At 34.9% G+C, this 23,796-nt stretch overlaps 4 protein-coding genes across 6 annotated transcripts; 1 reads left to right on the top strand and 3 right to left on the bottom strand.

Moving 5' to 3' along the window:
* Nucleotides 1-2,558: 2,558 nt before the first annotated feature.
* On the bottom strand, nt 2,559-7,852 carry LOC112507440 (protein root UVB sensitive 2, chloroplastic). Of its 2 annotated transcripts, XM_025112030.1 has the most exons (10): nt 7,741-7,852; nt 7,524-7,655; nt 6,975-7,063; nt 6,685-6,769; nt 6,511-6,570; nt 6,335-6,428; nt 6,159-6,256; nt 5,052-5,231; nt 3,501-3,623; nt 2,559-3,159 (listed from the first exon to the last, which is right to left on the bottom strand). In XM_025112030.1, the coding sequence occupies exons 2-10, from the start codon at nt 7,641-7,643 to the stop codon at nt 2,734-2,736; spliced, it is 1,275 nt and encodes a 424-aa protein (XP_024967798.1). In that variant the 5' UTR covers nt 7,644-7,655; nt 7,741-7,852; the 3' UTR covers nt 2,559-2,733. The 2 variants fall into 2 exon arrangements, with proteins under 2 accessions (XP_024967798.1, XP_024967799.1); XM_025112031.1 differs by lacking the exon at nt 6,511-6,570.
* Nucleotides 7,853-9,241: 1,389 nt separating this feature from the next.
* Nucleotides 9,242-13,176, bottom strand: LOC112507494 (chromatin modification-related protein MEAF6-like). The gene is made up of 6 exons (XM_025112108.1): nt 13,099-13,176; nt 12,903-12,997; nt 10,977-11,077; nt 10,669-10,738; nt 9,677-9,720; nt 9,242-9,569 (listed from the first exon to the last, which is right to left on the bottom strand). The coding sequence occupies exons 1-6, from the start codon at nt 13,109-13,111 to the stop codon at nt 9,467-9,469; spliced, it is 426 nt and encodes a 141-aa protein (XP_024967876.1). The 5' UTR covers nt 13,112-13,176; the 3' UTR covers nt 9,242-9,466.
* Nucleotides 13,177-14,647: 1,471 nt separating this feature from the next.
* LOC112505718 (actin-depolymerizing factor-like) lies at nt 14,648-18,308 on the top strand. Of its 2 annotated transcripts, XM_025109664.1 has the most exons (4): nt 14,656-14,749; nt 14,846-14,878; nt 16,339-16,604; nt 17,927-18,308. In XM_025109664.1, exons 2-4 carry the CDS (start codon nt 14,855-14,857, stop codon nt 18,075-18,077), a joined length of 441 nt encoding a protein of 146 aa, XP_024965432.1. In that variant the 5' UTR covers nt 14,656-14,749; nt 14,846-14,854; the 3' UTR covers nt 18,078-18,308. The 2 variants fall into 2 exon arrangements, with proteins under 2 accessions (XP_024965431.1, XP_024965432.1); XM_025109663.1 differs by having other exon boundaries at nt 14,648-14,878.
* A 33-nt stretch (nt 18,309-18,341) lies between these two features.
* On the bottom strand, nt 18,342-20,588 carry LOC112505716 (probable inorganic phosphate transporter 1-7). Its single transcript, XM_025109662.1, has 2 exons — nt 20,559-20,588; nt 18,342-20,240 (listed from the first exon to the last, which is right to left on the bottom strand). The coding sequence occupies exon 2, from the start codon at nt 20,140-20,142 to the stop codon at nt 18,562-18,564; it is 1,581 nt and encodes a 526-aa protein (XP_024965430.1). The 5' UTR covers nt 20,143-20,240; nt 20,559-20,588; the 3' UTR covers nt 18,342-18,561.
* Nucleotides 20,589-23,796: the final 3,208 nt, after the last annotated feature.

The following is a 23,796-nucleotide window of genomic DNA, read 5'->3' as shown; positions in this document are numbered from 1 at the left end:
TGTTACACCCTCCCCCCGTTAGGACACAACGTCCTCGTTGGGCCACATCGATCCGGGTCTGGCTCTGATACCACTTGTAACGCCCCCAGAACCCCGTAGCAATGATATTGTCCGCTTTGGCACGCTAAACCACACCTGTTATGAAGCTGGATGTGGCTCGTTACGTGGAGAGATGCGTGACATGTTTACAAGTGGTATCAGAGCCAGACCCGGATCGATGTGGCCCAACGAGGACGTTGTGTCCTAACGGGGGGAGGGTGTAACAACCCGTCCCACATCGGTTGGTGAGGAGAACTAAACACTCCTTATAAGGGTGTGGATACCTCAACCTAGTATGACGCGTTTTGGGGCTTGCGTTGTGCGGCTGCCAGAAACAAAACCGTGCGGCTACTGCTTTGTGGTTTAGCGGGCAGGTTAGTCAAAGCGGACAATATCATTGCTACGGGGTTCTGGGGGCGTTACAGTAGGTTCAAGTCCCATAGTTGTCAATTTTGTTTTTTTAGCTTAAATTTTGACGTTCTATATATATATATATATATATATTAAATATATATAGATCAGACTCGTGAATATGTTCTTTTTATGTAAGGATAATGAACTAACCAACAAATTTATACTAATATTGTAAGAAAAAAGTTATATTAAAAAAAAGTTAATAAATATATGATTTTAGAATTAATTATCGTGTGGATTATGAGAATATATGGAATCCTAGGTTACTCTATAAGAGATCTTAAGGAATAAGAAGAGAAGAAAAATTCCAACATATATAAAGCAAAAAATGATTTAAATTTACCTGATGTGGGACTCCAATGCACTCCTTCCAACTGAGGTTAGATGGCACAGATTGTCTCATAGTGTTAAGAGGGAGAGAGCTAGACAAATACATATTTCACGAAGTGTCGAATCTCTAGAGTGATAAACTTTGACTCTAATAATATGTGAAACCTTAGGTTACTTTCTAAAAGAATCCTTAAAGAAAAAAAAGATGTTCCAACACATATAAAAATGAAATGATCCAAGTTTAGTTATACAAAACACATATCAAGCAATTAAATTAAAACTAAATAAAGATTTTGTAAAGAATAATATATATATATATATATATATATATATATATATATATTTGAAAATAGGTGTAGGGGTATTTGTATAGCATCAACAGACAACACCTGATTATGATTCCTTTGACATCATCAAAATATATGCAACTTTTTTCATCTTTATTGGTTTTAAATTCTTTCTGATTCCATATACAACCATTAAGACTGATTCACGTGAGATTTGACTGTTTTCATGCAATTATTTTTTACATTTGAAATTTTATAGTAAAACACTATAAAGGTAACAAATCTAAACGTTCACAACAAAAACATTGTGAAAATTATCTTTACAATGTTGTATTATTAAATTTCAAATATAAAAATATGATTTCATGAAAATAAAAAGTTGAACATGTGTATGTATAAAATTGTATTTGATTCTTGTTATTATTAATTGGATACAATTAGTCAACCATTAATAAAAGCGGAAAGGACAAATAAATATATAAAAAGGCAAGAAATCGAGATGGGTCCATAGGCTTTACCGACAAAAGATTTGAAGACGCTTTTCAAGATTAAATAATTATTACAACATAAATATATGAATTTAACAATTATCTAATTAACCTTAAATTCTTATCTATATTATATTATAAAATATTTAATAAAAAAAATTTAAAAAATTATTTTTTATTAATGAAATACTTATTAAAACTTAATGTTTGAATTCGATTAACTACAGATAAACATAATCAAATAGAAGAATAAACATTTCATTTTAAATATAAAAAATCTAAAATATAATTGGAATTATCGTTGATCTCAAACAGAATACTTAAATTATTATATTTATAAAAAATTATGTTATTAAATAAAAAATAAATTAGTTTATTATTAAATCTAAATTAAATTATAATACAAAAAATTAAATTAAAGAAAATTGCACAAAAAACGAGAATTTTTAGATTGTTAATTCGATACTAATATCGATGTATTTTATAAATTTTTATGATATTGAAACATATCTTGCTGTATTATGCGAGTATCCTTCTAGTACTTTTTAAAATACAATAAATAAATATTGTAAATATATTATCTCTCTTATGGATCGTTTATCAAATTCTATTTGAGTGGTTGATATATCTCGTAATAAAATAGGATCTTAAAGGAGGGTTAGATGTAAACAGACATGAACACGGATGCTACATTTAAAAGCTTTATAATAATGTTAAAAGAAAAAGGGCAAAATGTCAAATCCAGTGACGCAACATGTCGTGAAAGATTCCCTAAATCCCATACAAGATAATGGAGTTAACATCATTCACAATGAATGCACATGTTTTCCTTATCTTAAATGTGTTCTAACTTTATCTTCCATCCCTCCAATACAATACAAACAAAAATCAACTCACTTATTCATTAATGAATCACCGAGTTTTAATGGGTACGGAAAAGGGTATTTTAGGAATTACCACATTCATGGTTTTTTACTAGTTTAGCATATAGAAATGTAGAAAACCACAATGCATATGTATGCATCAAGAAAACTGGCTGTATGGTACTTTGTTGAGTTAACTCAGCGAGTTTGTACGAGTTCAAATAGTAAGCGAAACAGTATGCAAACGGGTATTTTTGGAAGAACCCGTTTGTAGATTTCGACTAAGAATGAACTGATCTAGGGGGAAAAAAACTAGAAACCAAACCGTTTACCTGAACCATCAAGAAAACGGTCAGTATGCCACCCTTTTGCTTGTATTTCCGGAAGCAATGTGGGCATCACCAACTTCATCTTCTCGTACGCTTCTTGTAACGTGCGGGAATTCCATTCAGAAATGGATTTCTCCATTTTGGAAGCGTATGCCGCCACCAGCCACCCTCTTAACGCATCTTCACCGGTGGCGTTGTGCTCCAACACCATGTCCGTCCACCTGTTTCCGCAACTCAATAGAAATTTCTCATCGGGAAAGATTTCTTTGAGCTCCGCTAATCTCGAGCGCTTGATTGCCTTGTGAAAATCTCTTCCCACTTTAACATTTCCGGCATCTTTTATGAGTTGCCCGGGAAACAAAAGGTCTTCTTTGTACCTTAGGTCTACAGGGCTTGATACCTTTCCTGTCTAAATCATATATTTTAATATCAAATGTAAAAAAAAGATTATAGTATTCGTTCATACCATTCTCCTCATTGTGGGTCCCATTGTCATTTGTCTGGCTAACGACAATGGGACCCACAAAATGAGAATGTTGCATGGCATAAACGAATGGTATAGATTAGATTACAGAACCTCGGAGCATCCACAATGGTGCTTATTTGAAAGCTTATTGGCTACATAAAAAGCTCCAGGCAGAAAACCTTTTTTGCTGGTGCGGTTTTTGAACGTGGGACCCACTTTTTTCGCAAAAGCTCTGCCATTGTCGATGCTCTTTAAAGATAGTTTTATAGCATTTGTTTAACAACCTTTATGAAATCCTCTACGATCATTGCGGTTCGCTGTGGATTTAATGTGTTCACTGGAGCCGCTCGCATTTCTTCGCATACACTGTAAACATGTATTATCGAAAGGAGGGGCCCCGCAATCATCTGCATAAATAAAGGATTGTTAGAAGAATCATACAATGGGGGTTCTTCAGCAGTCATTGTAGAGTGCACTTGGTACACTGGACATGACTAGACAGGACATGACAGAACAAGAATCACAGTTCCACATTTGACAGAACTATTATGTAGATCGTACAGGAACAGAGTGGAACAGGTGCGTTCCATCCCCACCCCATGAAACAGATATAATATTTTACAAAAATAACCTCCAAAGAAAATTAATTCTCTTCTAAAACATCAAATATACCTCGTTCTTTACATTTTATTCATTACTTAAACTTTATTTGTTGTATTTTATGTTCTTTCAACTTTCACTTCACTGTCCTCAAAATATTATTTTTATACGGGTTTTATATTTTGGTTAATTTATGTAAATTAAAAAATAAAAATAAAAATAAAAATAATATAGAAAGGTATAAAATAAAAACTGGAAACTACACCAACTTATTATTTTGGAGTCACTTTAATCGTCTTAACAAAAAAATTCTAATGATATATTTTATTATAAAAATATTTATCTTATTATAATTTAATGAATTACATAAATTAATCAAAATATTGTTATGAACCGAAATGATTGAACAATTGAAATGGAAACGCAATAATAAGGACAGTGTCAAATGCTTCAATGAACAAGGAAAATGAATAACATAACTAGCATTCGAGAGGCTACGACCCTCCCATATAGAATTCACTAAGGGGCCGTTTATCAAATACTTACCCGGTAAACACTTATCTGTAAAATTCAACACTATCATTTACTTACCGGGTACGATTTTAGTCAACAAAAATGGCATTATATGCAACAATTTACCTGGTAAGCGCTAATCGTGGTAAGAGTCATTGTCCTCACTTACCGGGTAAGACTCTCGGTCCTTGCATCGTTCTTACCGGGTAAGATTCTTGGTCTTTGTTATATTCATCCGGTAAGATAATTTAATTTGACAAGTGTTTACCCGGATAAGAATTTGATAAACGACCCCTAAGTTTCTGCATGCTTCACACTCCCTACAGCCTCCCTACTTATACTAAAAATTATTCCAAGAAGTGCCCAAATTACCCTTCTTAACTATTCTAAAATATTCTTAGGAATAGGCTCGGGCCACTAGATGGGCGCATGACAAATATATAAGAAAATATAAAATTTCATTAGGGTAAATTGGTCATTTTATCCGTTCTATTATGTCCAGCTCTATCTTACCAATCGCTAAACAGTTGTTCTGTGATATTTTGTCGTGCCTGTCTTGATACCAAACGCACGCATAAGAACCTCCATTGTGACCACAGGTTCTTACTTGGTCACAGATTCTTATAAGAACCCAGATGCTTGAACAGATTCTTGTACTTTTATTGTTTCTGCCATATAGAAAGGAGCGGTGACACAATGTAACATTGAGAAATCGACTGTACCTTCCCTTGAATTGATGAACAAACGGTAGAGGCCAATTGAATCCCTGCACCCAATCCGAGCACATTAAACACGGTTGAGATGGCCTCTCCTTTCGCAAATAAGTCGCTAAGATTGCCCTCTTTGGCAAACGAAGAATAGATCGTCAATCTTGTAGCTCTTGCAGCAACTACGGCCATCCCCTGTTGAATGACGGGAATAAAGTTTGTAGTTGTTACTCTTATGATGACTAGGGACGGGTTCAAATGATAACTGTAAATATTTTGAGAATAGGAGAACCAACTATTCATGTTTTATTCATAATGAATGTCATGGTAGATATCAGGATGCCTTTGGTATCCAGACATGCAGGACAGAAAACAGGACAATACAGTACAGTTGTTCAACGTTTGGTAAAACAGAACTGGACATGACAGGACAGATAAAATAACCAATTTACCCCTAATTAGTTGTTTATATATTTTGATTAACTTATGTAATTTATTAAATTATAATAAAATAAATTTTTATAGCAAAATATGTCATTAGAAAGTTTTTGTCAAGACGATTAAAATGACACCAAAATAAAAGGTTTATATAGTTTCCCATTTTTATAATATTTATTTATTATTATTACTTAATAAACTACATGAATTAACCAAAATATAGAAACCATATAAAAATAATATTTTGAGAACACTAAAGTGAAAGTTTAAAGAGCATAAAACACAATAAATAAAATTTAAAGAATAAATAAAATGTGAAGAGAGTGGCGTATTTGATGTTTTAGAAGAGAATTGGGTTTTATTTTGAGGTTATATTGGTAAAATATAGGTATGTTCCATCTTATTTCATGGGGTGGGGTGGAACATGTCTATTCCACTCAGTTCCACAATAGAAGTCCTGCCAAACATAGAACTGTGATCTCTGTTCAGTTTTGTGTTGTCCGGTGTACCAAACGCACCCTTAATGATGAAAATGCATGATATTCATGGTTATTCAGGGTTATTCATTATGAATAATGCATGGAATAGTTAATTAGTTGGTTTTCATGTTCTCAAAATATTGACGTTATCATTTGAACTTTCCTCACGATGACTAATGTAGAAATCGATTTACCACCAACTTACCTTTGCAAAATTCCCGAGGCCAGCCGTTTCAAGAAACAATTGTGGGCATAATGGCGAAAAGATTTCAAGACCGGTGCCCAAATCGTATAGCACATCAGCTACAGATCAAAAACACCTTCTTCAAGTCAAATATTTCATAGCTATAAAGAACAAAGAACGCAAAATACGATACAAACCCAATATCCTCCACCGTTTGGGCTCGGAATCCATCTGTGCACCTAAATTGCTACATATTAGCTTCCCCACGTGCTGCATTCCGTCTTTTAGTATCTGTACAACGTTAACAAAATTACTAAAACTTTCCTGTAGCATTTACTTGTTTGAAATCTTTGAGGTAACGGTTGTTTGTCACCCAACTAACTGCCGTTGCTTGTGCAGGGGTCGGTCTCAAGCCTGCAGCATATAGCAGTGACTGCAAAGGGGTAAAATTATGTATCTTTATGATATACTTATGTTTGCAGAATCTAAAGGGATTACGGGAAATGAATCAAGAAACGGGTGTTTTTCTAGGGATCGGAAGGAGGACCTGAGTTGATAACACGGAGAGTGCCGCGCTTGAGAAATGTTGCAATGCCCGAAACTGTGTGTATCTAAGATATCCTTCATTGACACTGGAGTAACAAGAGATGGTGGAATTGAATACTAAAAAGATGACATATTTTAAAAGATAAAAGGAGCTCAGAATCCATGTGGGACGGGTTGTCACATGGGGTCTGAGAGTGGGATGTATGGAGACCTGACCTCTATATCAAATACTATTTGAACGGCTATAGAGAAAACCAGATATTTACACGATATTATGTTTGATTAACTCACCTATACGGAAAACCGGATGGGAAGAATTTATTGACAAAGGATTCGGTTATTTTGTGGACAAACGGTCTTGAATCATCAAGCACCTTCAGCTAAAACACGAAAATCCCACAAGATTCAAAAGTCAGAATATATGATATTAAGAAGTGCTTGAGGTATTCATATATGAATCACCAGAACTATAAATAAACATTAAGAAGTGCTTGATGTATTCATATATGAATAACCACAACTATAAGTTTGTAAATTCGTTTATTCATCAAACATCTACAAAGATTAATGTTTTGTTAGGTTTTACAAAAACTCGATCAACGATGTGTTTTGGGTAACTCGTTTGATCAGCAAATGTGATGATTGTGAGAACCAATTAATCAAAAATGAAAATGCAGATTGAGGTACAATTGCATCAAAGGTATCAAGAACAAAGTGTAAATTGAAGCAACTAAAATCGAATCAGAACCCTCAAAACATGAGGCAAGTAATCTAAAAGTGCCCTATTTTCAAAATTGAAAGAGGTTTATCATAAATGTAAACGATGGATTGAATACTGACGGACAATTGGCCGTCCGGTTGAAACTGGAAGTGGCGGGAGACGGTGTCGGAGGTCTCAATCCAAGATACAGACACGGCGACGTCTTCAATCAACGCATTTCGCGGTTCGTTTTTGTGCATTTTGTTGTTTTCCTGCCACCATATAGTTGACAGGTGAGAGTAAGTAAGGAAAGAAGATTTAGCATTGAAATAGGGTTGATCGGAAAAGAGAAGATACCAACAAGTTGATGGGAGGAGAGAAGAGGATGAAGGAGTGGCCGCCGCCCAACGATTTGATCAGACCGCCGCACCGGTGAATTCAGGAGCAAACTACGAGGGATTTTAGGGATGGGGGTCTATGCGACGTCGTTTACAGCTTCGATATTTGATTTCATTCCGTTCACAAAAAATTAATTCTTTTTATAGCAAAACTAATTATTCGATTTTAGGGACTTGAAAATTATTGAATGATTTTGTGTAAAATGATTAAATGGTAAAAATAATTAAATTTTTCATGATATATTGTCAAATGAAATATAATTGTTTGGTAATTGTTTATAATGTCAATGAAATTAAGGCGCTAAATAGTTTAGGGAGGCACATGATACAAAATCATTCAGATGGTTTTAGAAAACCATCAATAGACAGACTTTTTGTTACCACACAAGATTTACCTCTTAACGATCTAGAAGTTGTCTCATAATGGAACAATTAAGAAGTAAACAAAACAACCCCTTACTTCACTGCGTAAAATTATAATCCATCAAAACAGTATCATATGCAACAATTTACCGATAAACGTTTACTGCGTAAAACTCATCATCCTTATCATCGCTCTTGCTAGATAAGATTTTCAGCCATTGTCAAGTTCATTTGATAAAGTAAACGGTTTGATAAACACTTACCAGTTATATGTTCATTAAACGGCCTTTAGTTTTCATATTTTCATATTTTGTACTTCTTTTGACCAGTAATCTACTAATTTTGTAACATTTAACATCGTCAATACTTGCTTAACAAATTATAAAATGTTTACGAAAGGGTTATAATCAAATGTACGATAAACTTAATATACATGTCATTAAATATTACAAGATCCGTAGATCACCGCAAACTACAAATTTCAAAACTTCGTTATATTTATTAAAAACGGTATTTGTTACACTAAACAAGAACTAATGTTTTTTTTCAAACAAAAATTTGTTTTAACACATCGAATATTGTTTTTAATATAGAAACCTAAAATGACTAAAATACCCCTTTAAACTAATTGAATTAACAAAATCTTTTAGACGGAATTGGTGACAGAGAGGGACCAATGCATTATAAATTATAAACCATAAGAATGCAATCCATAGATATTTCAAAACAAAACCCAAAGTGTTAAAACACATCAATCACAAAGAGATTCAGGGGCCGTTAACCAAACGTTTACTCGGGTAAACGTTTACTAAATCACATTATCTAACGGGATAAATATGGTAAGGACCAATAATCTTACCCGATAAGAGCGAGACAAGAACCAAGAGTCTTACCCGGTAAGCGAGAGCAACGACTCTTACCACGGTAAGCGAATACCGGATAAATTGTTGCATGCGATGTCGTTTCAGTGGACTAAAATCTTACTGATAAACACTGACTGGGTAAGTATGTGGTAAACGGCCCCCTTACTCTTTTTTTCATATTGAACATTACAATTAATCAACTTAAAACAAAATAGTATTAGAAGGCTTTGTAAATACCAAAAGATAAGATGCCCTGCTTGAGGAATTCATTTCTTAATAGTTGGTGTAGAGCATCACATGAATGTGCCCTAAATTCATAGAAAATTCCAATATGTATGTATATACATCAAGAAACATGAATCTTTAAGACACCATTCCACTCCCTAATTATAATCGAAAACCCTAATTTTCAATTGAACCCCTTTCTGAATGAGCTCTAAACGAGAATTACTACTCGAATCAAATCAAATCAGGATCATCTTCATAGTCGAAATCCGGTTCACTGTACTGCCTGATTCTTCTCACATCCCTCGGTCCTGGTCTACCTTTCTTCGGCTTTCCCCTGACCAAATAACGCATTCTTCAGGATTTTGTGTACCAGTTTATGTAGTTGAATGGTTTCCAAATCATAAGAGTAGTCGAGTTAGTAAGGTGGAAGGAAGTGCTTACGGTCCCAACCCAGATGCAGCTCCCATTGCGGCATGTTCTTCGGTCTGAAAACCACATAAAAGTTGAAAAAGATTGTAACTTGCCACACAGAAGTCGAAAAAGATCGGAACTTGCCACATAGAAGTCGAAAAAGATCATAACTTGCCGCACAAAAGATGAAAAAGACCATAACTTGCTACATAGAAGCCAAAAAAAGACCATAACTTGCCACATAGAAGCCAAAAAAGACCATAACTTGCCACATAGAAGCCCAAGAAGACCATAACTTTCCACATAGAAGCCAAAAAGACAATATATTCCCACATAGAAGCCCAAGAAGACCATAACTTCCCACATAGAAGCCCAAGAAGACCATAACCTGCCACATAGGATCCCAAGAAGAGCACAACTTGCCTTATAGAAGCCTTAATAGACCATAACTTGCCTCGTAGAACCCCAAAAGACCATAACTTGCCTCGTAGAACCCCAAAAGACCATAACTTGCCCCATAGAAAGCCCAAAAAGACCACAACTTCCCACATAGAAGCCCAAAAAAACCATAACTTTTGACATAGAATCCCCAAAAAGACCATACGTTGCCACATAGAAGCCCCAAAAGACGATAACTTGCCACATAGAAGCCCAAAAGGACCATAACTTGCCGCATAGAAGCCCAAAAAGACCATAACTTGCCACATAGAAGCCTTATAAGACCATAACTTGCCACATAGAAGCCTTATAAGACCATAACTTGCCACATAGAAGTCAAAAAAGACCATAACTTCCCACATAGAAACCCAAAAAGACCATAATTTCCCACATAGAAGCCCAAAAAGACTATATACTCTTGATATACAAACTAAAGCATCTAATCAAGAAAAAAGTTATTGGGAGGAAATACAAACTGAGACCAAGAAACAGAGGGGGCCGGGTGAACATGCAAATATTAAAAATAAATAACGGGAATCAACTTCTGGTGCACAACATAGAATCATAAGAAAAACAAAACATACCGCAGGTGAGGTAACTGAAGATAGTGAAAAGAGCCTATCTTCCGGCTGAAATTTCCTAGATCGCTTGTAGCTGCAATCACACCAACTCAACTAGATTGTTGTAATCCTCAAATAACATGAAAATTACGGAATTGCAACATTTACTTTTTTGGAAATCGAGAATGCTGATATGGGTATTGTAGACATTCAACAAATAGTTAATCGTGTTACTTCAAACTATTTATTGGACGGATGGAGTATTAAGTGTACATGGTAAAGAATACAGAGATGTATTGTAGAAAGTTAAGGGAAGGGATTTTCGGATTTACAGTGAAGTACTCTTAGATGCCGACAAAAAACCTTCATAACCTTTTAACACATTTCCACATTGGCTTGGATCCTGTAAATAAGCCGTCTCCATGTCATAAACCTGAAATAAAAGTTAAGACATCAAGGTTTTTATGGTATCCCGAGAGTTATAAGAAACTTCAACCATCTGACGCAGATACGGAAAGAGACCCCTGACTATTTGAGAGGATGAACAAATGCACCCTTTGTGATGTTCTCGCTCGGCAAAGAAGCGAAATGGCCTTTGTTTATTCCAATTATATGGAATAAACAAGCATTCAATGACTATATAGTAACCCTAGATTTTATACCTTTTTAAGTTTTTTGTGGGAAAATACTTTGGTACGTTCCATGAAACAATATAAGATCAAACCAAACAATCCCAGTACATCCCTCCTGGAGGTGGGGGTCTGGGGAGGCTAAGATGTACGCAAACCTGATCTCTACCTAGAAAAAAGTAGATTGTTTGTTTCCCTTAAGATCCCCAACATGTGAGAAGTGTGACCAAGAGAATATATTGATATCAATATGGGTTATAAAATGGCGTTATGCCCAAGGTTGTGTAAGCAATAATAATTTAAATTCATGAACAATCAGACTGCGATGACTATAGTCATTCTGTTGCAATGGGTTTTTCAGAAATCAGAATCACCCTTATCTTCAAGGATCAACAAAAAGAAAAACACGGTGAGATGGCGTGAGTGAGACTTCCGTGTGGGTTTGGATCAGGTGAATGTAAGAAATTATCCTCGCTCATTAAAACGAGACACCATTAAACAAAGAAATAAGTGTGGGCCACCATTAGAAAAGAAAGGAAGATCCAAGGTTGGAAAAAGAAGCAAAGAAAAAAAACACGAATTGATTGCTTGACGCATAAAGAAAATACTAAAGAAACAAGAGGAAGAAACAAGAGGGACCTAGAAGGGATCCCCCAAATCACATGTAGACGCACGTAAAACACTAAAACCAACCCAAATAAGAGCAGTATATCCCACCCGAAGGTGGGGTCTGGACTCTGGAGGGCCAGACGTATGGAGACCTAACCTCCACCCCAATGAGTATTGCGGTTGTTTCCATGAAAATGCAATGCTATAAGAAAGTGTTGTGAGTGAACCACAAAGGCAATGGCCAATTAATTCACAGAATTCTTGTGGTTGTGCAGGGATTTGGTAGATAAAAGGATAACTTTGTTGTATTTTCTTCAATAGTGAAATGGGTGAGTGGGGACTTGAATGGATGCAAACAATTGTGTGTCAGAATCACAAAAGCTATGTACTTTCCTTTCTATTCATCTAGGTTTGCTTATATTCCTAACACTATAGCAGTGAGCTATGGTGGGATTCTGGATTACTAAACAAAAGTCTAATAATCTGCTAAGCTACATCATTGCTCATAAAACTGATTCTACCCACTTGCGGTTAGCCGATTACAAGCATTCTTCATTAGGGTTAGATACCTAAAGGATCCATTTCATTTGCTATCAGGAACATTCTAGAAGTGAACTTTAATTGTGGAAAGCAGGATGAAGATTATATTTCACACCACTATACCTAAATCTGGAGATAACCCCATAAAATCTTGAAACTTTCCTTATTTAGAAGGCTCATGAAAACACTTAAACACACCCAAGAGGTGAAATTATGAATCTTTTGCTAGCTTGATCAAAAGAGCTTCAAACAATGAAAATTTCCATTTTTAGAAGGTTAGGTCAAAGTTAAACACACACTTTAATCACTTATAGATATGAAGCTTTTGTTCACTCCATTGTTGATCCAAAAATCTTGAACATCAAACCAGAAAGAACCTACGAACCCGTCAAAACAAACAAAAGGCCTGATAAACGATTATAAAGACATTCGAGATTATAAAGGTTGTGACAAAAGGCAATCAAGAAAACATTATGAGACCTGTTTTTCGATGGTTCGAAGATCCTCATGATGTTTGGCTCTTTTGCATAAAAGAGCTGCGATCACGGCTGATGGGTTCGAAGAGTTTTGTTGCCCTAACACACAAAATTGAATATTAAAAAGAAATCGAAACACTAACTGAAAGGTTTAATAAGAAAAAACAGAACAAGGGGGCGCCCCCCATGATGATGAATACCTTCAGATTCCATGTTTTTTTACTGCGAATCTGCGATTTACAGTTTGTGATGGTGGGCTTGTATTCTTCTCGTAGAAAACCCTTTTGGTTGTCCTCGGAGTTTTCGAAATTAGTAGAAAGATGAAAAGCAGAGGTTAGAAACAGTAATAAATGCATTTTGTTGTATCACCAAGAGTAATGCGTAATTAAAAGGTATTTTTTTTATTAATTATTTAAAAGAAAAAATGTATCAAAGAAATAAATGGAATATTAAAAAGGAATAGAAATTTGAAATATTAAATAATGATAAAATAAAATATATTAAACGGCACTTTTTGTTTATAATTGATTGATTTTCTTATTTGATTTATAAAATATTTGATGTATTATAAGGATTTGATAAAAAAAATTAAAAATTATTTTTATGTATGAAATATTGTTTATTTATGTGTATCTATACTATATTATAAAGTATTTGACAAAAAAATTTAAAACCAATTTTTATGCATGAAATAATGTTTATTGATGCATGTTACTTAAAATTTAATATTGCAAGTAAATTCTGTTTAAGTACCATTTATTAAAACTTCATATTCGTGTAACTAACTGCAGATAAACATAATCAAATAGAGAATAAACATCTCACTTTAAATATAAAAAAAATCTAAAATATAATTAAGATAACCATTGAGTACTAACAAAATACTTAATTAATTTCTTTATAAAGATTATATTATTAAACCAAAAATTAAAAAATGAAATAAAGAAACACACAGAAAAAGAAGAATTTTCAAATAGTTAGTTTGATACTAATATCAATATTATTATTTTTAATTTTTTATGATATATCTTTATATTTATATTTATTAAAACCACGTAAAATTGTATTATAACATAGACTGAGACAAAAAAAACGAAACATTAAAACCGAGTGTATCTTGCTGCATTGTACCGGTACTGTTCTAGTTATATTATAAAGTATTTATTCATAGTCTTGTATCAGTCTTCGAAGCATTTACGATTGTTAATTACTCCATATCTCTTATAGCATCTCCAACAAATTTCGGGATTTAAGGGATTTTTGCAGATTCTTTAAAATCTTTTTTCAAAATGGAGAAAGCAGGAGAGAGATAATGTGTCTGGAATTCTCTAAATTTTGAAAACTCTCTAAAAATGATTATCTATGAAAGAAAAAAACTATATTTTAGTATTTATACCAATGAGAATCCTTGAAATTAAATGTATACGAAAGATAAATAATATTTTATGAAAAATATTTTAATAATATAATTCAGATTGTAATCTCCAAAATTAATAAGCTCTTGGAAATGGATATAATTTTCTTCGGAGATTTTGACTTTTGATTGTTCGATCGGTTATCTAGTTATGGTCGATCGGTTCCAATGGGATCGGTTGACTTTCGAGACACCGTTACGGGTAGCAGATGGAAAAAACAATGCAAACCAAACTTAGTTTGATATAGGGATCAAATTCATCAAAAACACTAAACTATGGGGACCAAACATGCGAATTCACTCAATATAAATATATTGAGAACGGGGAAACCAGTCGCCGCGTGGGGAGCGTTTAGGAACCCACGACACACAAGGGAAAAAGGAGGCAAAGTAGCTTCGAGTCTGCACACCGCCATTAACAATCAAATTCGAAATCGGTATCCCACCGTCAATCGATTTCCCTCTAAATCTACTTTTGCGGTGGTCTTTGATTTCTTGATTCTGAACTTTGACGACTTGTTTTCGCATCGAAGGTTTCAGTCATGTCGTTCAGATTCAGAGGATCGGTACGTACTGATCCAAGATTTTCTGTATTATCCTTTATTGAGAATGAGTAATTCGTGTTTATAGATTCGATATTACATAGAATTAGGTTTAAAACATGTGAATATGGTTGGGGGTTATCTTCATTTGGTTTCACTACGTTCTTGTGCTGTAGAGAATGTAGTCAAATTATGGGTTTTTAATTTTCTATTTTCGCATCAAATCACTGTATAGATTTCTATTCTTGAAGTTGTTTGGTTTCTTTAATTGGGGAATTGGTGTTTGATGATCGTGTCGTCTGAGAGAGTAAGAGGGCTAGAAACAGCAAGATGCTGTCAAGGTGTTCGACAAAATGTCATCTGGTTATGATCTGAAAAGGGTCCCATGATTTACATGATAATGTTCAAAGGGGTGTTTTTTGTGACAAATTGTGGAAAAAAAGTATCATAAAATGTTTAATTTGGTATTTTTAATCCAAGAAAACAGTTGATAGCTGCAGGTTATGGTGATATTTTGCAAGGTCAATAGTTTAGTTTTAAAGAAAAACGAAGTTCAATGGTTTGAAAAGCCAATCACTTGTTTTAAAATTCGAGTGATATATTTTAAAGTACTTGGCTTTTCGTTGTACCGTTGATCGATTGCTTTAAATCCCTTCTTTTTCGACAATATTTGTATGTCGAAGCTTGCCCCAAGCATCGGGATGTTAGTGCTATGTTTTTAAAGGTGCGTTCTCGTATGCAGGACATGACAGAATAAAAGCTTTTGTCCAATGTCTGATATGACATTTAGACTATGACAGGCAAGACCAAGTAGGACAAAAATGCGATTTTTTGTCCCGCCAAAACCAGTAAAACAAAAATTAGGGAGTCAAGACAAGATTGTAAATTACTAAACTACCCGTTTTAAATTAAAACTTTACAACCTTGCATGATTCTTCCATGGGAAATTGACCAAAATAGCATATCTCCACAATCAACTTCACTTTTCAGCCACCTTTTCAATTGAATTCTCATTTTAACCGTAGTTTATGCAAATGTTCTTATGCATTTGCATAAACTCGATTTTCAGATTAGAAACAAAGAAAAATGATTTTTTGCATAAAGATTTAGATTTTTGCTCCTTACGCATATCATTCTTTATGCAAATGCGTAAAGACTACGTAAAGACCGGTTATTTTGGGAAAAGGCTCTTAAAAGTGAGTTGATTGATGGGATCGGCTATTTTCGTCAATTTCCCTTTTTTCACCTGCTACCTCACTCTCGTTCGTCCAGTCTTGTCTCGTCCCATCTTGTCTCCCAACCAAACGCACCCTCAAAGAGCATTATATTTATGGTCCAACTTCTCAATTAGGCTTGAATTTTTCTAATAAACAAGAAGGCAATACGTTTTCGTAAATTTATCGTGGCTCTCTAGTTCTTCGAATCAAAACTTGTTTTTGATGCTTTCGTGGATTGATTCTTACGTATGTCGTATTGGTTTGCAGCCAAATGCTTCTTCAGGTATGGGTGTTGCTGAGCACTGCAAAGGCACATTCCTTGAACTGCAAAGAAAGAAGGCTCACCGTTATGTAATCTTTAAAATCGATGAGAAGAAAAATGAAGTCGTTGTTGAGAGGACCGGCAGTCCTGCCGAGAGTTACCAAGATTTGACATCAGCTTTGCCCGACAATGATTGCAGATATGCCGTCTATGATTTCGACTTTGTGACTTCCGAGAACTGTCAAAAGAGCAAGATATTCTTCATCGCTTGGTTAGTTTTCCCGATCCCTAAGATTTGTGCCCAATTTAATTCACTAAACCGGTAACTTTCCCATCGGGTTATCGGGCATCTGTAAAGTCGGTTATTTCACCCACAAGCCTCTGCAACCAAAACTAACCAAATTTGGAGGGGTCCCATCACAAAATAGCCAACTTTTAGGGACGAAACGGGCTCTCCGAGCTCCCTCTTTTTTGCGAGATGGTCCCGCTAGTCGCTATAAAAGGTCACTCAACAAAAAGATCAGGTAATCTTTCGATGTATACTAGTTGTAAGCCTAGAAACGTCACAACGCTTAGCTAACAAAATAAGAAGCAACTAGTAAACCGGTCAAGATTCGTACTATGAAAGAAAAGGGGGAGCTCGGAATGCTTACTTTGCTAACCTGTTGACTATTTTGTACAAATGTCGAAAATATTCGCTATTTTGAAATCAAACCCCTACGAACGGCCCAACGTTTGGTAAGGCTGAATAAAAACAAGTAAAATGACCGATTTATCTCTAATGAGTTGGTTATATATTTTGATTAATTTACGTAGTTTATTAAATTTATAACAAAATAATTATTTTTATAACAAAATATATCATTAGAAAGTTTTCATCAAAATAATTAAAATGACACCTAAAAAGTTTATGTGGTTTCCAATATTTATTTTATCCATTTTCTACATTATTTTTTATGATTAATATATAATAAATTACATAAATTAATAAATATAGAAAACCGTATAAAAATAATATTTTGAGGATGGTAAAAAAGATAAAATACGATAAATAAAATTTAAACACTGAATATAATGTAAAAAGGAGACGTATTTAATGTGTTAGAAGATAATTAAGTTTTGTTTGGAGTGTTTATTGGTAAAATATAAGTTTGTTCCACCCTATGGGGTATGATGGAACAAGTCTGTTCTACTTTGTCCCTGTCTGTTCCACATAAAAGTCCTACCAAATATGGAACAAGGATCCCTGTTTTGTTCTGTTTTGTCCGGTATATCAAATGCACCTTTACTAATTAGAATGTTAGGGTTGTTTGGTAAACGATTTCCCGATAAGCGCTTACTATGTTACATTACTTTACCGATAAACATGGCAAGAAACGCAAAACTTACCCTGTAAGAGTAATGACAATAACATAAAGTCTTAGCTGGTTATTACCCGGTCAGTGCTTACCGGGTAAATCTTACCCGATAAGAAAGGATAATATTGAATCTTACTGATAAGCGCTTACCGGGATAAGTGTTGGGGTAAACAGCCTCTTGTGGTTTTTCTTCAAAACCAAGTGAATGCTATTGTTTGCTTTGAAATTTTTCTAGGTCACCTGCATCCTCTCGGATCCGAGCCAAGATGTTGTATGCAACATCCAAAAGCAGGATCATACACGAGTTAGATGGCGTTCACTACGAGATTCAAGCTACGGATTTCACCGAGATGGACCTCGAAGTGCTCAGGGAACGGGTTTACTAATCGCGTTTTATGTGTTAAAACGATTGATTGCTTTAAGGATCTTTTCGTGTATTTTGTGACGTATCATCGTATACAAATCCGTGGTTGCTTCTTTTTCTCTATTGTCTCCTTTAGGTTGCTTTTGGTACACACAGGACTAGATAGGATTGCACAGACAACAATGAGGTAGGCAGTTGAGTACTGTGGAAAGTTTTAGTGTTTTAATTTGATATGGGTAGTTTAGTAATTTACTAATCTTGTCACATATCTTTTGATTTTTGTTTCAATGTGGTCTTCTCATATCCCAGTTTAATATTGTGCCAAATGTGAGATGACAACTTTTCGTACTGTCATGCCTCGTCCTGTACTGCATACAAAATGCGTGTAAACATGGTAATAACAAGTTCGGAAAGTAGAAAGATAACAAGATTGTTATTATAAACTTCCAAAATCTTGTGGATTGCAATGGATTAATGGTACTCGATACACACTGTTCTAGCTAAGCCTACAGCGGTGAATCGGTGGTTTCCTTTTCGGTCTCGCCGGACATTTCCTCGAGCGACTTCCCTTTCGATTCAGGTACTAGGAAAGTACACAAAGTTCCCAGAAAATTAACCACACCCAACACAATCAGGGCGTTTTTCACTCCGATGCCAGCTGGATAGCCGGCATCGGTCTTGGTTGGATCTCGATTCTGAGCCAGATACAAGAACCCGAAAGCACCCACCATTGCTCCGAGTTTTCCCGATGCCGCTGAGATACCGTGGCAAGTCGACCGAAACCTAGCCGGGAAGATCTCTGCGGGGACCACGAAGGTGGTGGTGTTGGGACCGAAATTGGCAAAAAAGAAAGTAAACGAGTACATCACCACAAATTTGATATTGTTTTCTGGTCGAGTCCAGTGGTTGTAAGGGAACGCTAGTGCGAACATAAAGATCGTCATCATCGAGAAACCGATTATCTGAATCGTGAATCTTCCGATCCGATCGATCAAGAACACCGTGAACCAATAGCCGGGGACGGTACTGCAAAGAGCGATGAGTGTTTGTGCTCTTGCGATTCTATAAACTTCTTCGATGGCGTTCATTGTTTTCGCCGGAGGAATCCAACCGATGGCGGTGAATATGTCTTTCTGGAACAGATTCTGACTGTAAAATGCGATGTCGAGAAGAAACCAAGTGGTGGTGGTTCCGAGCAAGTGTAGCCCGTGTCGCTTGACGAACTCCTTGCTAAAAAGACCGAAATCGTTATTTCTGGATTTCTCGTCGAGCTTTTGTTGATCGGACTCGATCTCGACATTCAAGATTTTCGACATGTCCGAAGCCGCCTTGGTCGCGTTCTTCGCCACAAGGGCAGTGTAACGGGCGGTTTCCGGCATCTTTGATCTCGAGTAAAAAGTAAGTAAAGCCGGAAGAGCTCCAACCATGAGAATAATCCTCCAAACATAGTCCGCTTCAGGAACCGTCGACTTCACCGGGTCAACCTCGTATGACGGAGCTTTGAACCGAGCATCAAACACCGAAGACACGATTATCGCAAACACCCCGCCCCCTAAGATCCCAAACCCTTGCATTGCGAAAACCGCCGCAATAAAACCGCCACGAGTTTTCTTATTCGAATACTCCGACATTATGGTGGCGGAGAGCGGGTAATCGCCTCCGATCCCAAATCCGAGCCAGAACCGGAAAAAGCAAAGCGTAGCCATGACCATTTTTGGGTTGCTTCCGAAAGACAAACCGGAAGCAATGGAACAGAGACACATAAGCATAAGTGTGATACCATAAACCTTTTTCCGTCCAAGTTTATCGCCAAGCCACCCAAAAAACAACTGGCCGGCGAGGGTTCCGACGAGAGCCACCCCGTTGACGGTGGCTGAAACATTGGGCGGTAAACTTCCGGGCTTAATTGCGCCTGGTTTAGTGTAGTAAATGCGGCCGAGCATTTTGGTAACGAGAGAGATACAGAAGAGATCGTAAGCATCTGTGAAGAATCCCATCCCTGCGATGACAATGGCAGTGAAATGATACCATTGCGTTTTGGCGCCATCAAGAGCATTAAGAACTTTCAAATTTCCCGCCGTCGCCATCGATCGTCAATTTCGATTCTTGTGGAAAACCTTCAAATTCAACGATTCCGATCCCTGAGATGTCGCAATCCTTTGATTCCGTGGAATTAGATCTACAACTTACAAAAACAAACAGAAATCGTCAATTTTTAACGTCGATCGTCTTCTCCAAGTGATCCGAAGGTATAAATTCTTCCATTCGTTAATTCAGTAGGAGTATATGATGACAAAAACCCTAAATAATCCATGAATCTGAACAGAAAGAAACAAATCAAGTGGAAATCGTAAATCTAGAATTGTGGAGGTATATATTAGGAATGAGTAATATAGATCTAACATGAAGGTTGTGATTCATGTATGTATGTATGCATGCATGTGAAATCAAAAGATGGAAACATGAATTGAAGAAAATCAATCAATAAAGAAGTGATACAGACCTTTTGATTTGGTGTTGATGATGAAGATGGTGAGGTGAGGTGATGTGTGTGTGTATATATATGTATATATAGAGAGTATAGATATAGATATAGATATAGATATAGAGATAGATATGGTTATGCAGTAAATAGAGAGTTGTATGTTGTGGAGTATATTCTTTGGCATCTTCTTTCCTTGACTCCATACTTCTCTACTCCGCCTTCTTCGCATTAAATGTAACCACCAAATCTTTTTATCAGGCTTTTTTCCTTAATAAAACACACGCACGAACGCCCACACGTCTAATATATGTATGTATATATAATCATGTTCAAAACGAGAACGGTATCTATACTATATTATAAAATATTTAATAAAAATTCTTAAAAATTATTTTTTATGTATAAAGTACTGTATATTGATGTATATTACTTAAAGTTCAAAATTATAAGTAAATTATGCATAATTACAACTTATTGAAGCTCTATGTTTAAATTCGTGTAATTAACTACGGGTAAACATAATCAAATAAATGATAAACATCTCATTTTAAAATATAAAAAATCTAAAATATAATTAAGATAATTATCGAGTTTTAACTATTAACTTATTAAAATGCTATTTTAAATTTGTGTAACTAACTATAGATAAACATAATCAAATATAAGATAAACATCTCATTTTAAATATAAAAAATCTAAAACATTTAAAATAATTTTTAATTATGATCATTATAAAAAAATTATATTATTAAACTGGAAATAAATTATTCATTATTAAATTGTAATAAAAAAATTCAATTAAAGAAATTACACAAAAACGAGAACCTTCAAATACTTACTTTGATTCTATTATCAATATTTTTTCAAGTTTTTATGGAATCTTCAAATTTATATTTTATTTAAACATAAAAAGAAACATTAAAATCGAGATATATTTCGATGTAATACGCAAGTACCCTTATAATATACACACATAAATACAAGAATATCTATGTTTTATGAAAATACAAGAATTCAAATTATTTAATCCATAATAAAAAATTATAATATATCTTAAATATTGTTAATACCATTGAATACTTCTTAAGTTCATATGCTGATGTCTCTGTTGTCGATAACGATTTGATTTTGCTATGATAATAATGTCGTAATGTTTTAATAAATTGAATACTTCTTATTATGTGATTTTTCTGTGACGAATACGTCTACATTCATTGTTTTGTATGTTCATTATGTAATTTGTTGTTCTTTTTCCCATTCTACCTTTGAATGTTTCAATATTCTTAGAAAGAGGTAAATATTTATTTAATATTTTAATGCACCTTCAATTCTTCTAAAATTATAACTTAAAAAAATGATGAGTTTACAAGTTGTAATTTCCGTTTTTAACTTTGGTGTTGATCGGGTTTCGAAATAATATTGATGGAAAGTTTAAGGAGATAATTTTTTAATTGATGAAAGATGAGGGACCAAAGATGAATATGGTCACCTTCTTGTGATTCCAATATGTTGGTCCAATAGGTGGTTGGTTTTGGTGGTATCATATGGGGGGAGGAGATAGGGTGTGTGCCATGCACCGCCTTATACTTCTTTATCTTTTAAGGGGATGTTTATTAAATATTTATCCGATAAGTGTTTACCGGTAAAATTCAATATTATCATTTACTTTTCGGGTAAAATTATAGTCACGAAAACAATATCATATATAACAATTTACTCGGTAAGCGCTTACTGTGGTAAGAATCATCACTCTCATTTACAGGGTAACACTCTTGGTCCTTGTCTCGCTTTTACAGGGTAAGATTCTTGGTTCTTGCCATATTCATCCAGTAAGTTAATATAACTTCGTATGCGCATACCCGGATAAGTGTTTGGTAAACGTCCCCTTACTCATGTATAATTTGTTTTTGGAAGGCTTGTTGGGGGAGTTTTGGAGAGGTTTGGTGGTTTTTATTTAAAGGAAGAAAGATCCGGTCAAATGGTTCGATGAGATATTGGTTGATTTCGAACGAGGTGAGTTTTTACAAAGCTTTGGTAAATTATGTGTTATTACATTTCACGTGATTTACTTTGATACATGAAATTATGTGATGTATTTGGATTCGAAAATTATATGATGTATTTGGATTCGAATATTATGTCCATTGAGGCGTGCTCATCTCCCAAGCTTTGGGAGATGAGGGATGGGAGATAAGTGCTTTCATGGCCCAAGAGTTGACCGGTGAGAGTCTTCATCGTTAAGTGTTGACCAGTGACAGTGTCCATCGCCAAGTGTTTTTCAAGAAGGGTATTCCAAGCTTTGACTGTTGTGTTTGTGCATCATTTAAATCTTGTATAGTTGGCGGGTTTAACCGCGCTGAATGGCGGGCCAACCGCGATAGTTGGCGGGTTTAACCGCGATAGATGGCGGGCCATCTGCGATAGTTGGCAATAGTTTCTAACATTGAGATTAGAACTGAATGCATTAACTTGTTTTATCTATGTGATGTGATGAGTTATTTCAGAATGTGTGAAATAAGTTATCGGCTTATTTGATGTGAGAAATTGGTGATGTCTCATCATTTAGATGCGACGAAAAAAGTTTGTTATATCAAGATGTTGTATATTTTGTTACTATTACAAATATGTTTTGATAAATGCATCTAGTGATTATTCACCCTGTAATAGCAGACAATGAGAAAATCACTCACTAAACTTTTTGGTCTAACCCTCGTTTTTGTGTTTTAAATGGTGCATTGCAGGTCAGGTAACTAGATGTTAAAGGAAAGGAAATTTATGATGAGATAATATGATTACATGCGTGTGGATAATTTGAAAGAGAAAATTGTGGTAACTACTTTTATAATGAAACTTTTGTACATTTGGAACCGTATATGTAAAGTTGTATTTCTTGTTATATGAAATACGTGATGATATGCAAATGTTGGGAGCCTAAGGTTTTATACAACTGTTCACTCATTTGCATAAATAATATCCATTCTTTTTAACCCTTCCTTACACACACTAGCAAAGTACCTATTCATACACAAATGAAATGCAAAATTTTATTTTTATTGCAAATCAATATTAAAAAATAGTTTCAAAATTTATATCTGATATAAAAAATTGCATGTAGTTGAACATCTTTCGCTATATATCCATATGGGGTTGGGTTCACGTGAGACCAATATGTTTTCGTGACATCCTTAAAACCATTTTCTTACATTTGAAACTTCGTAGCAAAACACTGTGAAGATAAAAAGAAACCGAACCTTCA

This window comes from Cynara cardunculus (genome assembly GCF_001531365.2).
Source record: "Cynara cardunculus var. scolymus isolate 2C chromosome LG 2, CcrdV1, whole genome shotgun sequence".
In the NCBI taxonomy this organism is placed as follows: Eukaryota; Viridiplantae; Streptophyta; class Magnoliopsida; order Asterales; family Asteraceae; genus Cynara; species Cynara cardunculus.
Note: the sequence above shows the minus strand (reverse complement) of the source record. Positions and strands in the feature narration are given on the sequence as shown.

Excerpts from the sequence above, each read along its gene's own strand:
- LOC112507440 (XM_025112030.1), bottom strand. The coding sequence starts at position 7,643 with ATGCACAAAAACGAACCGCGAAATGCGTTGATTGAAGACGTCGCCGTG. Across the intron at positions 7,064-7,523 it reads AACCGGACGGCCAATTGTCC|CTGAAGGTGCTTGATGATTC; the intron begins GTCAGTATTCAA and ends TTCGTGTTTTAG. Across the intron at positions 3,160-3,500 it reads TCGTAGAGGATTTCATAAAG|ACAGGAAAGGTATCAAGCCC; the intron begins GTTGTTAAACAA and ends TATATGATTTAG.
- LOC112507494 (XM_025112108.1), bottom strand. Across the intron at positions 11,078-12,902 it reads TTCGAACCATCGAAAAACAG|GTTTATGACATGGAGACGGC; the intron begins GTCTCATAATGT and ends CTTTTATTTCAG. Across the intron at positions 9,570-9,676 it reads GCTGCATCTGGGTTGGGACC|GGGAAAGCCGAAGAAAGGTA; the intron begins GTAAGCACTTCC and ends TTATTTGGTCAG.
- LOC112505718 (XM_025109663.1), top strand. The coding sequence starts at position 14,855 with ATGTCGTTCAGATTCAGAGGATCG. Across the intron at positions 14,879-16,338 it reads CGTTCAGATTCAGAGGATCG|CCAAATGCTTCTTCAGGTAT; the intron begins GTACGTACTGAT and ends ATTGGTTTGCAG. Across the intron at positions 16,605-17,926 it reads AAGATATTCTTCATCGCTTG|GTCACCTGCATCCTCTCGGA; the intron begins GTTAGTTTTCCC and ends AAATTTTTCTAG.
- LOC112505716 (XM_025109662.1), bottom strand. The coding sequence starts at position 20,142 with ATGGCGACGGCGGGAAATTTGAAAGTTCTTAATGCTCTTGATGGCGCC.